The sequence below is a fragment of the Parasteatoda tepidariorum genome, chromosome 9, assembly GCF_043381705.1.
Source record: "Parasteatoda tepidariorum isolate YZ-2023 chromosome 9, CAS_Ptep_4.0, whole genome shotgun sequence".
NCBI classification, from domain to species: domain Eukaryota; kingdom Metazoa; phylum Arthropoda; class Arachnida; order Araneae; family Theridiidae; genus Parasteatoda; species Parasteatoda tepidariorum.
The window spans coordinates 66,309,297-66,328,156 of NC_092212.1; the positions used below are offsets into that span (position 1 = coordinate 66,309,297).

The window sequence follows — 18,860 nt, forward strand, 5'->3', positions numbered from 1 at the left end:
AGTTGCCTGCTTCAACCAAGATTATTTCTGAGCAGGAAGAAATTTTAATAAATAAGTTTACTCCATATTACTTCTTAGAACTTGAAGATTAAATCTGTGTCGTGAACAGTAAATTAATAGCCAATCAGAAACAAACATAGTTACTTTCTATCTCGTGATATTTTCAAACCCAATTTAATCCAAACGCAAAGAATGCGATTGAAAGTCTATAATTACTGAATCGCCTGACAATCAATCGTTTGGATAATAATGAACTCGAAATAAAATGGAATCCAGAAATGGGAGACACCGGAACGAATTAGTTTTATCGATTTAAATCTTTTCAAAAGAAGTGAGGGAGAAAAAGCTTTTCCTGAAGTAGCCTGGTAAAATATGCATTGTTCAAAGTAAGATTAGATAGAAATAGTAGTATGTTTTCCTCTCATTCTCATTATAAGAGAAGTGAAATATCATCTTCGGGATCTTCAGAGCTATAAGATGGAAATGATAGAAAAAGAAGAAAAAGATGGAGAATCTCTTACCGAAATTAGGATTCTATCAGTAGAAGTGATTGTAGTTGCAAATATTTTATTTCAATCTTATGTGGTTGTAGTTGCATATTATTTATTTTAATCTTTATTTACTTAGAATGTAGTTGTTAAATATTGTTTCTGTATTTTAGTGCTACTATTCAATAAGCATGTACTAGTTAAATATTTTTCGGAATGGATTTTTTTATCTTTAATATTGACTTAGTATTATTAATTTACCTTTACTGTTTGAGGCAAGTTATTGTCGTAGAACAAGCATAGATTTTAGAAAGGGAAAATAATAAATAAATGAAATCAATAGTGCATTTTGTATTTTGAAAAAAATATGAAATCAGAAATTATTTGATCTCAGTACACACATGCGATTGAGTTGCTCGAACTAGATTTTGCGAGAAACGCATGGGATTTTATATTAAGGATTTCAAATATAAAAACTAATAAAAATATTAAAACATTTTTTTAAAAAAATTTAAAAAACAAACAAGAATGAAAATATATAGCTAGATCTCACACGATTATATCTGCAGAAAGAGAGCTTTTAAATATTTTATTTATTTTATTTTAAAAATGGCGTTGAATAATCGATTCAATTCTGAGTTTACGACTATAAATGTTCAACTCCGAGGCCTTATAATTTTGAACCCAACCCAGAAGATAAGAGAAGCTCTGGATCAAGCATTGTGATAAAATCGCCTTGGTTGAGGACTTTTTGATGGAACTAATACGCATGTACGTTAAATGAAAAAAAAAAAACACGAAAACGTCCCTCGTCCTAGCCCTATGGCAAGTGAATGCTTTTTAATATTGTATTAATATAGGCAAATCAATATATATTGATACAATAGTATAAGGAGTCGATTTGCCGCTTGAGCTTATAATGAAATGCTTGCTACACACAGGAGTTAGCGAAAACTAGATAACTGTGGAAACACTTCTATGTAAACAACTTTTCTTTCAGCAGCAAATGTTTTGGCAGGATTTACATGCTAACACTGTAGGTACAATTTCGAAGCACAATTTGCATGCTTCAAACATGTCGATTATAATTTCTTTGTATATTTTGGAAGCGAATGAAGTTTTAAATCAAGTAATAATCATTTATTATTTTATTTAATAATGAACAAAATATTTTTTCCATGGCCTCCAATATTCCAGGTTACTGCGAATTATTTTTCCTGAATGTAGTGAACTGCAGCAGAAATTTTTAAAACAAATACAACTTTTATAAAAAAACAGAACTTAACATGGCCATTAATCTATCTGGCATTTGTTTTTAAATTATTTATCTGTAGTCATGAACAAAATTCTTATAATACTAATTTATTAAAATATTAATACACTAACTTTGCTGTCCACTAAAAAAATTATCTTTTGAGACTGAAACTTCTTCAGTACATATTTGAATCGATGATTCCAAAAGTAGATTTTCTCCAATGGGTCTTCTATGGATCTTTTTGGACGCAACAATTTATGCAAAGAATATGTTTTTGAAATGTAAAATATAGGAATTTTTTGGAAACATTTTAAATGACTTAATCGACATTTTGAGTCGAATGGATTTTGAGAAATGAAAATTTAAAATTTAAGCCCATTTTTTAAAATTTTATAACTTAAAACTTTTTCTTCCTATTTTATTTAAATTTTTCGTGTTTTGTCATTTAAAATTATATAGTTGCGATAATGCGAGGCATATGATTCTGGAAATTTATCATCTTTTTCAACTTTTTTCATTGATTTTGTATAGAGCTTCAAGTCTGGTGATTTTGAAGGCCAATCAAAGTGTAATAGGGTATATGAATGTTCATAAAATATCCCCAATACATCAGAGACCCAACTCTGTTAAATGATTTTCACGATTTTATATTTTCCTACTGGCAAGAGGTTTGTAGTATGAGCTTTTATTCTAGGCATTAAATGATACAAAATTTTGTTTTTACATCTCATACGCAATTCTAACTTTAAAGCTTTTATCGTTATTCTAAATTTTCTTATTATATTACAGGATTAAAAAGCATGCAGATACATTTTGTTATAAGAAATGTTTTAGTAAAGGAGTTTTACCAAATTATATCTATTTGATATTTAAGTGACGTTCACTATTCAAATATAATGAAACTGTCATGACGTTTTCCGAAACTTTAGTTTTTGGTGGTATTCACAGAAATATCCTAATCTTTTAAGAAATGAATTAAATAACTCTATTTTCAATGCAATGTTCTTTAACGAATCTGATATATAAATGGAATACTTTTTATAAATTAACACGAAACGCTATCACGAAACGTTTGACTTTTTCAGTTAAAAGTTCAACAAAGAGTTTAAAAAAAAATCACATATTTATGTCTTCGTGATGAGTTTAGTCACGACAGTTACTACGATGTAGATTTTACTCAAATATTTTAGCCTAAGAAAAAAAAAATACATGTACCTATAGGTATCCTCTTTTACATAAACATATACACAAGTACTTTGCCACAAAAAATATATTTTGCTTTTGAGAACTTCATTCATGATGTTGCCAATATGGGGGAAAAATTCTTTCAAAGCAAAGAGCATTAACCTCATTATTTCATTCTGAGAATTTAACTTTTAAAATAATTTCGTTTTATTTCGTTTGCAGATAAAAAATTATACAAATATCGTTTTATTATTTATTTATGAATTCAATACAGATTTAATATGATTTAACATATATGAATAATTAATATTCAATAAAAGTATCTTGATTTTTATATTTAATCATAGATATAGGGGAGAGTCGGGTAGCCCCGCTCACTTAAGGAGTATTGTTTATATTTCTGAATAATATGGAGTAATAATCAAAGTTTTTGTATGTTTCTGTTGTTTTATCATCTAATTAAATAATGCAAAAAGAATAAACCAAAAAAAGAATAGTTTAACTAAAAAAAATAGAAATTTAAAAAAACATAATTTTCAGCTCTTTTCAAAATGTGTCGGGTAGCCCCGCCCAGTTACAAAAATTATGTTTTTTGACTGTTTTTTTCTGGTGTAAATGAAAATGACCAATATATTGACAATAGGTAAGCCTCGTTTATCATTTTTATCACAAAATTATCTTATTTATTACATGTTTATACACTTTTAGTCAATTCTATCATTTAATAACAATCATTTATTAACAACAATATTTGTTGTTAAAAATGCATATAACATTCAAATTTGGAGCAATAAAATAATAATCTTTGCAACCGTACATTAGCGATGAAATAAAATTGGCCGTTGATGCCCGACATTTATGTGAGCGGGGCTACCCGAAATCCAATTTTTTTGTAAATTTGTAATTACTCGAACAATTTTTCACACATAGACTTCTTTCTTTGTGCAAATTAAACTTAAGATTACACACTTTAATGCTGTATGTATGGAAAAAATTATTTTTTTAGTATTAAAATGAAGTTTAATCGAAACATTCAACCAATTTTTCTTAATTTCATGACTACTGTATTCAACATATTTTCAAAACTATTGTTTACCATGTTACCAGCTGCATAAATACTTGAAACTTTGAAAATAATCTTTTTTTAATATAACAATTAATGTCCGATGGCCCATTGACTTGAAAAAATATTCTATACATATGAAATTGACAGTGGGCGGGGGTACCCGCTGGGCGGCGCTACCCGACTCTCCCCTAATTCTAGTATTCTTTTTTAGAAAACAAGAAAGAAAAAAAAAAGATTATTTTTTGAATTTCCTTCCAAAAATTATCTGAGAAAAATAAATCTGTCCTCAAATTCACTTAAAACACTCAATTTAAGATCTAAATCTAGCCTTAAATTTATATATTGTTTAAACATAGAATAAAATAAATAATTCTTTACATTAATGTAAACAATGGAATGAATCAGTTGTTTATCATTCATGTTTGAAGTTTACGCTATGTCAATGAAGTTGAATATAAGTTCGATATGTTAAGGTCCTAAGTCGTAGTTGATCTGTTACAGTAAAACAATTATCTTGTAAAATCAAATATGGTGACGTAGTTACAACTTGCTGTACGATCTATCTTAAGTTAAAATTTATATATTTGTTACTAATGTAATTATAAATAAATAGTTAAAAAACTAGCAAATCTTTACAATAACTTGTATACCTCCGATAATTAGAAGCTCTGCCACTGTTAAATGGTCTCGTATGAGGATAACACATATTTCATTGTGCCAATTTATTATTATTATTTTTGTTTACCCAAGTTGAACAGTATTCTCAAATAACTAGTAACAAAATTCCTAAATGTACACTCAAAAACAAACCACTTTAACTTTTATTCAAAAAAAATATTTCTGCTAGAGATTCCCTGTGAAAAATCTCTGTTCTAAATACATTAATTTGGAAAGGTAAATCAGATTTCAAGCATTCGTACAGAAATTTCACACCCATTTTTTTTTTGGACAATGGTCAGATTAATAATACTCTAATCCCTTTATTTAAAATGCACTATGCTTTGAATTTAAATCCAAATACAAATATGTATGCATTAACAAACCCTCCGCCAACTACAGAATTTTCATAATTTCAAAAAAATATTCTTCATAGCTATAGCAAAAGTATGATATATTGATATTTCTATTGATATTTTATTTTTAATAAAATATCAATGCAAATGTATTGATATTTTATAAAAATAAAATTAGAAGAGTATTGTCCATTAAACATTTAATTATATATATTTAATGTCAGTTAATAGATTCATATAAAAGATAATGTCATAAGTTTCATATAAAAGTTTCATAAAAATTGTATTAGTATAAAGAATTTTACTATTTTTTTATTGAAAATAAACAAAAATATTTCGCAAAGATCAATTTTTCAAATAATGCAGGTAAGACTGATTTTTTCCAGATTAGACTGATCCCAATTTTTTTCGGCAGCAAAACCATAAATCAATTACTTTTTTTGGCGGAATCCGAGATTTAATGAACAACAATTTTGAACATATAAATTAACAAAATTTTTTTTATTGTTTTGAAAACATGTAATGATCCAAACTTTTTAATTTCGAAAATATTTAGAGAATGAATAAAAATGAAATTTTTACATCGCTTTATCAATATTAGTTTTAAAATTTGGTCTTACGTCAGATAGTTGAATTCGCAGTTCTTAAGCGGCATCTAGTTCTTAATTTGTTTTTAACGCATGCATACACAGAAAATGAATGAATTAAGATGAATAATGAACTAAATTTTATTAATCATTTTAAAAATATTTAGTGAATCAATGAAGAATGAAATTTTTTAAATCGCTTTATCAATATTAGTTTCAAAGTTGGGTCTTACGTCAGACAGTTGAATTAAAGGACAGTTGATTTAAGCGGCATCTAGTTCTTAATTTGATTTTAATGCATATATAGACAGAGAATGAACGAGCGGAAATATAATATATTATATCCCACAAAATAAATATTGAGAATGTTTATTTGAGAACCATACTTCTTCATTGTCAAATTTAATTATTTTTATTTAATGCAGAATACTAACGAAATTTCTTCATAAATGTATATCCTTATTATAATTCATTCATTACATTGTTATTAGAAAAAAAAATATTGTTTAAAAATTTCTATCTTCACAAGCATTGCAATTAAATAATTTCATAAAAAGAACGGAAATATTAAATAAATATTGAATTATTAATCGAATATAAATTTAATTACAACTTTCGAAAATCATAACTGATTAAGAAAAAATTTCTAATTCCTGGAACCCTCGTGAATAAACAATAAAGCTCCAATGAAAATAACTTGTGGCAAATCTTGTAAGTAGTGCATGATTATCTTGAATATTAGTTTGAGACAAAATTAACAACCAGAATGAAATTATGCTAAAAAATGTACCACATCAGGATAGTTAATTTGGGCTGAAGACATCATTTATATTCTAGGGTTCCAGGTAACACCATTTAGGAACTGCCTCTTTAGCCTATTTTAATACTCAGGCAGAGAACTATTTTCTTTCTGCAAAATAAATGCTAATAACTAAAGACTTCAGATACCATTTTTTTTTCCTTTTTGGAAAGAGAAAACTTCCTCTTTAAAGAACACTAGACACAAATAAGTTTCAAAACGATATTTTCCAGCAACTTGAAATACGATCGTTGATGGCAGAATTGAAGTCCAAACAAAGCATTAAACCTCAAAAAAAATACACACACCCCAGTTAGTTTCGATCTTCCACCCCCTCGAAAATCCCTATTCCCTCCATGACGAAACGAAATGATGTGAATCAACCCTCCTCCCTCATCTGTAACATCATCATTGATCCTGATCCCTAGACCCCTCATCTCGAAGGTTGGGGTGGAAAAACCTACAAATCGCTGGCAGGTGTTGGGGGTGACTAGAATCGGGGGAAAACCTAGCGTAAGTAAAGCGACAATGAGGTTGGGGGAATGAACTATGAATAAAAGGGACGGTGTGTTTTCGTTATCGATGGGTCTTGTAATCCCCCGGAACACTTAGCATTCCGGAAAATTACATTCCCGACCGAACTTGATCCGGACACTTCATTACTTAGATTTGGTATATTCGAGAATTTTTAGTAGTCTAATTTGATTAACTTAGTCTACATAAGATACTTGTGAAAAAGGTAAGTTTAAGTTCATTATTTAGACTTGGAATAATTGAGAAGTTTTAGTAGTCTAATTTGATTAGTTTAGTCTGCATAAGGTATTTGTGATAAAGGTAAGTTTTAACTTCATTATTTAGATTTGGTATATTAGAGTTTGAGAAGTTTTAGTTGTATAATTTGATTAGTTTAGTCTACATAAGGTATCTGTGATAAAGGTAAGTCTTAACCTCATTATTTTGATTTAACATATTCGAGATCGACAAGTTTTAGTTCTCTAATTTGATTAGTTTAGTCGACATAAGATATTTGTGATAAAGGTAAGTTTTAATTTCATTGTTTAGATTTGGTATATTCGAGTTAAATAAGTTTTAGTTGTATAATTTGATTAGTTTAGTCTGCATAAGATATTTAAACAGTTTTAACTTTATTATTTAGATTTAGTATATTCGAGATCAAGAAGTTTTAGTTGTATAATTAGATTAGTTTAGTGTACATAAGGTATTTGTGATAAAGGTAAGTCTTAACTTCATTATTTTGATTTAGTATATTCGAGATCGAGAAGTTTTAGTTCTCTAATTTGATTAGCGTAGTCTACATAAGATATTTGTGAAGGTAAGTTTTAATTTTATCGTTTAGATTTGGCATATTCGAAAAGTTTTAGTAGTCGAATTTGATTAATTTAATCTACATATGATATTTGCTATAAAAGTAAATTTTAACTTCATTATTTAGATTTGATGTATTCGAAATCAAGAAACTTTAGTTCTCTAAATTGTCTAGTTTAGTCTACGTAAGATATTTGTGATAAAGGTAAGTCTTAACCTTATTATTTTGATTTAGTATATTTGAGATCGACAAGTTTTAGTTGTATAATTAGATTATAGCCTGTATAATAGGTATTTGTGATAAAGGTAAGTTTTAACTTTATTATTTAGATTTGGTATATTCGAGAAGATTTAAAAGTCTAATTTGATTAGTTTAGTCTACATAAGATATTTGTGATAAAGGTAAGTTCTAACTTTATTATTTAGACTGGGTATATTCAAATTCGAGTAGTTGTCTAATTTGATAAGTTTAGTTTGCATAAGGTATTTATGATAAATGCAAATTTTAAAATGTTTCTTTCTTCGAGTAAACAAGTATTTTTATTTAAAAAATATGCACTACTTGCTTTTCCCATTAAAACACCGTAATGATTCTCAATGGATTTTATTAATTGGCAATAAACTGGACATACATGGACGTTAAATATCTATTCAAATTAAAATTACTCATACGTTTTTATTGCATCGACACAGCATTAGTTCCCCTGATTTATTGAGACAAATTTTAAACCTAGTCAGTTTGTTTGGTTAATATATTTTCCTCCACAAAATCGTTGACGCAAACGATGTCAAAAACCGTTAATTTTTAGGTGATATGTTGGCAAATGGCAGAAATAACTGTCCAATTTTTGGTAATATATCAGCAAATGACGGCTATAGCCGTCTTAAGAGTGTCAATTGCCTCAAACAAAAATGTCTTTCAGTGGATCTATTATTTACCACTTCCTTTTAAAAACTAATTTCTATTGTAATATTTCAAATTCTACTCGGCAATCATTTCCTAAAAATTCGCTTAATTATGGAATACACTCGCGAAAGGTTTCGTGATCGTTTTAATGAAAAAAGTAATATTATTCGTACAAAGTGGGCGAATGCATTTATTTGTTAATTATTTAGTTATACATAGTGGAGAAAAAAAGTTGTAACTTATCAATTGTATATTTTTTCTTGGGGGGGGGGAGAAGAGAAAATGTCACGATGAGCCAATAACGGTAACAGCCGTCTGGAGTTTTCATGAAAAAACTGAAGCAAATTGTTATAATTTTCACTTCCAAACGTGCGACGTTCAATTTCATATGACAGTCATACACAACTGATAAAAAAAGAAGAGTTTTTGAGCACGATCGTCAAATTATCAGCGTTTAGAAACGTGATGATTAGTAAGACTATCATCACGTTCCATCAGAATTTCAATAATTAGTGTCTTTATTTGAAAGCAGATTTTTTTTTCTCAAAAAATAAAAACTGGTGGCAGAACTTTACAGCGATTAGTTCTTATCTTGAATACAAGCATACCTAGAGTATAAGATTAATTACATAAATCCCCTAATTAAAAATAAAATTTTAAACCTTTAGTAGAATTGTAATTTATTTAAAATTTTAGTTGTAGTTAATGAAAATATTCACTCGATTTAATATGTTTGATAACAAATTAATGAATGTTGCAGGTTAAGAAAAAACCATCATCCATACGGAAAGAGCCTGTTTGCACTTAAGTGCACGCCAAATGGATGCCAAGCTTCCAGCGAGAACTTATTTAAACATCGCCAACTGTTGAAACGACGTTTTACAGTTTTTTGTTTGCTTTCTTAAATCGTGTGATTTAGGAAAGTAAAGAAGAAAAAGGAAAACAATTATATCGGTATTGAATGATCAATTAAAAAGTAATAAGAATCATAACAAATATAAATCTCTCTATTCGCATTTAGAGAAACTGATGAAAGAATCATAAATATTGTTTCTTGCAAACTAATTTCTTCTACAGAGAAACAAAAGTAAAAATGCATAATCCCGCATTTGATTCGTTAGGGGCATGTCAACGTATGAAGTGCCATTTTAAGTGGTCCAATCAGATTCAATGCTCTAGCAACGTCATATAGTTGTTTCTTTTCCAAGAACAAATGTTCTCCCTATTTATCGAAATATGTTACCAAGTCTAAAATTCCAGTATTACTTCGATTTTATAACTTATTTTTTTAAAAACAACTCTGACATATATCGTAAAAGAAAGCACGAATTAAATTTCCGTCTGATGTGTTTCACTCAAAAGCTTTTAAACTGTTTTGATAGCATATTTGTTTAATTTGATAACGAAATAAAATGAAACTATATGCAGTCGCGGATTTTTACTTAAATCCTATACCACAATGGTCTTTTCTTAACTTGCTACGAAGTATAGCCCTCTTTTTACATTAGTCTTACTAAAATCTTTGCATTACAAAAATTCAAGTGTTAATTGGTGAAACTTTTAGTTTTGAGTCACTATTTAATTCAATGAAGACATTTTTCCAAGAGAGTTTGCAGCAGTAGCGAGAAAAATTATTTCTAGTACTTCTCAGTAAGTTCAAATACTGACTTTGGAATGATTATTTTAATTACATCAGTTAACCAAACACAGTTTGACATAAACTTTATTATAAAAGCGAATATGCCTCATTAAAAAGTAAATATATCTTATTAATAATTTCATAGTTGCGAATTGGTAACGTTGCTTAATGAGATCGTATTATACTATTAGTTCAAAATAAGATTAAAATAAAATAAAAACTTTCTTAGTTTTAATTTATAATTGAAGTTGACGTAATTATAGTAAAAAGTTACTTAATAAAGAGATGATAATTATAACGAGCAAATAATGTTAAAAAAAGGATAAATAATTTGAGGTAAAAACCGTAATAATGTTTTTTTTTTATTTTTTATTTTATAATGATGAATATTTGACTGGAATTCCCTTGTTCATTAATGTTATCTCACGTGATTTTTTTCAAATGGAAATCTTATTATTGAAAATTTTTTTAATGAAAAAAGAAGTCCGATAGTTAAGTTTTTTTTTAAAAAAAGGCCACAATAGTTGATGGAAACGCTAGGACAAAAATTACGGGCAATTATATTTTTCAAAAGGATTTAAAATTATTGTTAGTTATCTGAACTAAGTAATTAAAACTTTTCAGTTCTTTTTTGTTGGCATTTCTAATTCTATAGCGACTTTTCGTTATTTGGATCTTGCAATTTTCGAGACACATTTGAATAGTTTCAAGTGATATCACATGTGGGTCAGCCAATCAGATTCGACACATGCGTTACGTCACTTTCAGGTATCCAATTAAATCTAATCAGAAAACCGATTCATCAAGATGAAAAACTTAAGCCTTATAATTGAATCGTTAACATGGCATGCACAGTCTCGTGATTAGACTTATCCATGTGATTAATTGAAAGTACCTAATTTCAGAAATCTCCTTAACCATCAAACTATATCCTGTCGTTATTTTGAATAGTTTTATTTCAATTCCAGAAGCTCTAATTTTTCACTTTATTGTTTTAGTTAATTAATACTCGATTTCATGTGTTGCGGTAATACATCAATAAGTACATCAATTCTTAATTTAGTGATATTTTTTTCATATAAGTTTTAACTTAAATAAATAACGAAATGATAACATAAACACAGAAGCTTTATAATATTAATGCAGCGTGTAAGACAAACATGTCTCCCTTTTTTAAAATTGAGATAATAAAATATTTATGCTACCATTTAAGTTTTTAAAAACTTGAAATTTCCTTTTTGGACGTTCAGCTTATAATATTTTAAAATGCTGTTGGAGCAAATGTAAGCACTAAATCTTTTTAAAATAAATCGTTAGAAAACAGTATTTTTACATCATTTTTTAATTTCTTTAAGTATTGTGGTTACTAATTATTAGACTATAAAAGCTTTTAATTTCTGAGTGAGGAAAGTTGACGGTGACACCGGAGTGACACAATAAAATGGACGTTTAAAACACCTCATTTACTACCACTAAAGCACTATCTACTGCCATCTTTATTTTAGCAGGATGCTCAGAACACTCTTTCTTCGGGGAACTTTTAACACTTTATAAAGGGAGAAGTCTGTAAAAAGTGACATTTTGAAAAATAGTTCTAAATTTGGTCAAACGTGAACATGTTAACCCTTTTTGGAACAGTAAATTCGGATAGAAATGTTTTTCAGTTAGGACGTCAGCAAGTGCAACCGTAGCACATCAGGGATGCCAACTGCTCCGCTTTCTGGAATAGTTTTAATAAAGTGGTAGCAAATTATATAGTAGAATTCGTTAGAGAAGGATAATTACGCCAACTTTTTAATAGAGTAACCAGTATATTAACGCTATAACGTTGCATTTTATATGATACTTATAATTTTTGATATTAAGTGGTGAAAAAAATTATTTAAAAGGAAAAATACTAAACTTAAAGTAACTTAAATTTCGCAACCACTGGAAAATTATTTTACGAAGCGGAACAAGTTGGCATCTCTGGTACGTTCTAAGAAGGGTGACATATTTTAGATCTTTGTTATTTGTAGAATAGTGGTTGTTAAACGTTTAAAAGCAATGAATTCCACATTTTCAACTGTCCGTAACTCAGTGTTGCCACACTGCATTAGGAAGGGTTAAGATCAGGAAAAAAAATTGTTTTTCAATAAAAAAGTTCAGTAAAAGTTTTGTTTTCTGTCAAGGTATTAAATAAGATTGCTTTTAATCTTAAAATGTGTCTAGTAAACAGGTTCTTTCTCTTGATGTATTTTTTAAAACTGATGGTTCTTATTTTATTAAAACATCACTACGAGTCTATTTTTAATGAGCTTTTTAAGTTTCAAAATGCAGTCAATATGATGACACACAAAACGACGAAAACACAAAAATAATGTCACTTATCTAATTAAGTTCAAATGAATTTTGGGTGCAGAAGAAGCATATTGCTTATCAATGTAAAATACAAGTTATTTTTTATCCTGGTAAAGAAAAAGCATGCTACTTTTCAATGTAAGACGCAATATTTATTTGGAATGTACAAAAGGCATGTTACTTATCAATGTAAAATTCGACATTTATTTTGGTTGTACAAAAGGCATGTTGCTTATCAGGATGAGTTAAAATGTGTCGTTTTAGCTCTGATGAAAATCCTAGTTTTTAGTATGCTTCAAATATTTAGATTTTCATAATCCAAGTACAAAACTAAATTTTATTTTTAAAAGTATATTTTATACATAATTTGTGATCAAAATACATCAATAGCTCTCCAATTTAGTGTTTGACAATTAGAAGTAATTTTGGCAGGGTAGTAACGATCTATACAAATTTCCTAACCAGTTTAAAACCTTCCAATTTATTAAGTCAAAGAGTTTGTTTTCTAACTTAATTCCTTCCTTCTTCACTGTTGTGAGAAGCCCAGCGTGAGCCCTGGCCTTTTGCAGAATTTTGTCCTGCTCTTGACCATGGGTTTCCAATTTTAGTTTAAGTGTCATTTTCTAAACTGTGTTCTAAGTCTTGGCCTTGCTAGTGGCGATTGGCTTAAGAGTTAATTATTTCAGTTTTTATAAGAAATTTGTTTTTAAAGTAAGTTCTAGTGAATATTTTGTTAATTTGTTCATAAAAAATATTTTATCTATTTCAAACTGTAGTTCAACAACCTAGTTAATTTAACCTATGAAATGTATTAAAAATTAGTTGGTTCGTAAATTAGCTCAAGTTTTTGAATGAAACCTTAATGCTCGGATGTAAAGAATTATGAATTTCAAAAAATTGAAAACACATTAAGGGAAACTGCTTCATCATTTAAGTTTTGTGAAATCTTATTTAATAAAGATTTCATTAGGTGAATTTTTGTGTAACTAACTTAAAAGAGGCAAGTATTAAAATTTTACGCTTTGAGATTTAAATTTGTGATTGGGAATTTTTGTGAGATAAATATACAAGCATTGGTGTTTGAATCAAAATTCTTAAAACTGTAATAAAATTATTCATTTTTAGTTAATTATGATAACCAAATTTTCAGTTCTACACTTCAATATAGTACGTAATCAGCAAAATTATAAGATTGGAAAAATACCAGCAAAAGTTTTAATTACACAAGGGATTATTATTATTACTTCTTTTTCTTTTAGCTTTCTATAGCATGAGAATCTCGCTGATTTCAAATCTCCAACAAGTCTTTCTATACAAGCTACAGTTTTTTTTAATTGAATTTGATAATACATTCTTAACCAGCATTTTATTCAAGTGATTATTAAGTTTCCCCACTTCTTTGCTACGTTGGGAATAGTACAAAGAAACCTATACTACTTTTAAGTTTATGATGTGATACATTTGTCTTAAGTGTTATTTTCAAAGAAACAGATAGGTGGTTCAAACTTATACTTTCTTTATGAACTTGTACATAAAATGAAAAAAGAAACCAAACTAAAATTATCATTTTCAAAAAATCAGCAGTTTTCGGAACAAAACTAATTTTAAGTTTGAAATAATCACATCCCAATTAGCTAACATGAAATACTTGTATAATTATTTCCCTCAATAATCGTCTCTTCTCCCAAATTTTGGAAAATCGTATGAGAGAAATAAATTGCTCTCAGAAAGAACAGATTTATAAAATAAGTTTATTAAGGTAAAATTTTAGTAGGTAAAAGTAAATGTAGTAGGTTAAATTTCTTTAAAGAAACAATCAGCTACTTTTAAGAATTAATTTAGAGATAAATTATTCAAGTTATAAAGCAATATTTTGCTTAAATATTTAGTATTTATTTTAATAGCTTTATCTTGTGGCCAACCTTTCAGCAAAATGAATAATCAAAAATATCTGTTTTATTTCTGTCTTCGGTTAGACTTGGGAACATTTTCAGTTAGCCAAATTGATTTCCTCAACCTTTGTAGGAATGAGGAAAAGGTATTAACCAAATGTGAAAACACATTTGTGAGCAAACTAAGTGAATATCTTATACAATTAGCTAACGTGTTTCAGTTTAAAAAATAAAACTCTGATTAAATATCAGATCAGAATAGAGTTCTTAGTATTAAAATATTTTAATGGCTACAGATATCTTTCTCATTTACGGTAACAATAAAGTTTATATTATCACTTTAAAAAAGAGGGCCTGTTAAAATACTGCTGCATTGGCGTTTAAACGGTAAATCAAGCAACATGAAAATGTTTGAATTTATTATAATTTTTGATAAATTAAGTTGATCAGATTTACGAACAGAAATTATTAATGAAACTTTGACCATGTTTATTTCTGTTTCGCGACAGGATTCATGCCCCATCCTATATCTAAGATTTCTGGAATTTTGAGTTGACAATATTGCTCGACTGACCCCCGGTTATTTATTTGCTATTCTTACTTTATGATCACTCTTTCAGCGAAATTAAAAAATCAAAAATAATCCCAGTTTGTCCCATTTCTTCTTTTTTTTGGTTTAAAACAGAAAAGGAAACTTAAAATTTATGAAATGTGTTCAGAAGTTGTTACAATAATTTACAATAGCTTGATATTAGTGTTATTAGACGTTCACAAAAATAAATCTTCAAGAAATTGAACACTATAGAATAAAGAAAGAGGCAAAAAAAATTTAAATTTTCAAAAAACAAACGTTGACAAACAGACAGCCCACTATCTTCCATTCATCTCTAAATAACAGGCTGACTTTCTCAAAATATTTTCATATGACTTTTTATAAATATCAGTAGTTAGGTCAAAAATCAGTAAGGCAGTTTTGTCCAACTCTCTACAATGCATATTCTCTCCTCATTTTTCCAATTTCTTTTTATGTTATTGTTGTTTCTAATGCCACTTGCTAAAACCAGAAAGCCTGCATGGTGAAGCCAAGCAAATTTAAGACAGTAAGTGCGCTTCTTGCTTTTCAGTGGCGACATCTATAGCTTAGAATAAGACTTCAGCGATACACACACGCGTCACGGCCCGTTTTAAGGTGTGAACTCATTCATGCATCCATTCATGCATCCATTCATTCAGCCACAGATCGTAATTTTGATCTGAACCTCATAGCTAAGATGCCTATATCTGTATAAATTTCTCCATATTAAATAGGACAAAGAATATAAGGGAAACAAATAACTTTGCAAAAGACAAAAAAAAAAAAAAAAACAATTNAAAAAAAAAAAAAAAGACATTTAAACTCAAGTAAAAGAACAAGTAAAACAATGAAGGATTCAATGACCTTTCAAATTCATAATTTTCTATCAAAATCAGACCGACTAAAGTTTCTGCACTATTATTAAAGCTAGATAAAAAAAAATCATTACTTTTATTTTTAAGTTGCTACATTTATTATTATTCAGAGTTATTGAGATTTTTTTTCGATGCTCGATATCATAGTTGAAAACTGAAGATTTTGCTTACGTTGTTTTTGTTTTTGCAGACAAATTTGAATGAGTTACGGGTAAAACTTAATATAAAAAAAATAATAAATCCACAAATACCAAAAAGCAATGCGTAGGAGGAAAACATAAAAATTATTTGAAAAAACAGAAAAACATAAAAGAAATATGCTGCATTCGTAAAGAAACTGTGTTATTGTTCAATAAAAGTATGACTTGTTTTTCAAAACTATTAAATTGTTACTCTTACTTTTCTTTGATATTCTTACATAATTATTTTAAATCTGGATATTATTTTAATTCGAATAAGATTCGGAAGCTTTATAGTTTCGCTTAAAATATTTTCAATCATGGTATGTCAGGACAATATCGTTTCTAAATTTATTTTTAAGTATTTTTAATTACATAATCATAAAAAGAAGCTACCTAATTAAGTTTGTAAAAAAATATAACACGAAAAATATTTTTGCATCAAATTTATAATTATTTCAAAAGTAACTAGATTTGAAAGATTAAATATTATAATTTTATTTTAATTTCATACATAAAAATGCCAACATTTAAAAACTTACAATTCTCTGAAAAGCAGGGTAAAATACTTGCACTTAGTCTGTTGTTCTGCTATATATTAAAATATTTAGTCCTAACAAATTTATCGTAAATGTCAAGTTTGAAAACGACTAAACTGAAATTTTAAAAAGCAATTTCTTCCTAAAATTTTAAATTTAATTGTTTATTAAACATTAAGTAATAAATTACTTATTTGAAACATTAAGTATAAAATAGTTATAATAAAATGACAGCCATAAAAAATATTAAACATTTTATAAATAAGTATATACAATATGAAGATTCATTTAAAAAAATAAATGCTTGCATTTAATTTGTCACTCTTCTGTACAATGCATTAACGTTGCTTCGCTTAGCAATAAAATGCTTAGGATGTGCCAGTAAAAAAAAAATGCGTATTTAAAAATATAAATTTTATCTTTCCAAAAAGACTCAAATATATTGCAGTTGTTTATCAAAAACAAGAAAATAAGTGACTTATCTGCAATATTTAAAGTTATAAGTTGACGTCAACTTTCCATAACCAACAAATATTTCAGAAATAAGAACTACATAATATTTTTAAAATTAGTTTTTATGGAATAACTGCATTAATTCCGTTGTTGATTCGATATTATTTAGCATAGTGTATAATCGAAATTTTGACTCTACAATTTATTTGATTTTTGAGAAATACCCCAGCTTGAGTTGTATATACTACAATTTTTTATCAAAACTTGATAATTAAAGATTTATCTGCTATAATTGAATTTTTGAACAGATGACAGCTATGCAAAATTAACAAACATTTCAAAAATAAACATAAGCAAACATTTAAAAAAATTAAATAATTTGAGAAATTATATAACAGTGCAATATTTGATTTTTTTCAGTTCTCTAGCACGCATTTATTTCACTTGACATTGTTTTCGATTGATAAAATGTTTTTAATTTTTAAATGCTTGTGAACATTTTTACTGGTTTCTTGCTATTAAAATAACTAATTTTTAAGAGCTGTCAATTAAGGAAACTGTCAAATGATGAAGCTCTCAATTGACGAAAATATTAAATACTTGGGTAATGAAAAACAAAACACAATCACAGCTTTTAAATATTCTTTTTGCTTCACATAACTTTTAATTTTGCTCTTGCATACTTTATTTCCATTGACAGTATTTATGAACGATGACATTTTTAATTTTTTAAACATTTATGATCATCTTTCGATAGTTTCTTGAAATTAAGTTTCTAAAAAAACTTACTTTTAAGAACTGTCGATTAAAAAACAGAGAAGTTTAAGAAAAAATTAAGTATTTACGTCATGGAAAAAAAACACAATCGCAGCTTTTAATTTTGATCTTGCATGCATTTATTAACATTGACAATATATTGAACGATGACACTTTAAATTTTTTAAACATTTATGAGCATCTTTCACTAGTTTCTTGAAATATAGTTTTCTCTCATTTTTTAGAACTGTCATAGAATAAATGTCAACAGAACAATATTAAATACAGACGCAGTAAATAAACAGTTATTTACAACTTTAAATCGAATAGAAACATTGAATAGAAACAATTATTTACAGCTTTGAATAGAATATAACAGAAGTGTTTTTAATTTTTTAAAAAAAATAATAATTATCCATGCATAATAACTCACCTTCTCTTTTAACGTTCCCCAAGTTACGATGCAACACGTTTGAAAAATCTATCAAATGGGCGCCTCTCGAAAGCCCGATAAACAGAAAAATAAGTGCATTCAATAAACAAGACATTCTAATGTTTTCCTTTCAATTTACGAACACAAAATGAGATTACGATTTTTACTTTTTAAATTTTTAAGAAAAAATAAATTTTTTTGGTCCTTTTTTTTTACTTGAATTCTCTTTGATGAGACAGATAAGCAGGAGCATCTACCGGAGATAGTATCGAATGGAAAAGGCCTACAGTAAGTTGCGCACAGGTGCACAAGGAGCGGGGGTGTGGGCGTTAACCAGACATGCGCGCGCAATGTGCGTCATACACATTCATTGACCAATAAGGACGAAGGGGACCACCAGTAAAGATATTATTTAGTTAATTTTTTTCTCTCTTTTTTTTTGCATTATTTTGATTATTATTATTATACTATTTTCTTCATGTTTGAAATCCGTTTATAGTTATCGAGCTTTTCAGAATTCGATTTTAAAAACAAAAATTAAAATTTTTTCTTTG

General features: G+C 27.7%; 1 protein-coding gene across 1 annotated transcript in view; it reads right to left on the reverse strand.

Moving 5' to 3' along the window:
• Positions 1-18,608, reverse strand: part of LOC107440616 (IDLSRF-like peptide) — a 193,044-nt gene extending 174,436 nt beyond the window's left edge. The window contains exon 1 of the mRNA XM_071184908.1: positions 18,307-18,608. Within this exon, the coding sequence (XP_071041009.1) occupies positions 18,307-18,421 (115 nt within the window). The 5' untranslated portion in view covers positions 18,422-18,608. The remainder of the gene's footprint in view (positions 1-18,306) is intronic.
• Positions 18,609-18,860: the final 252 nt, after the last annotated feature.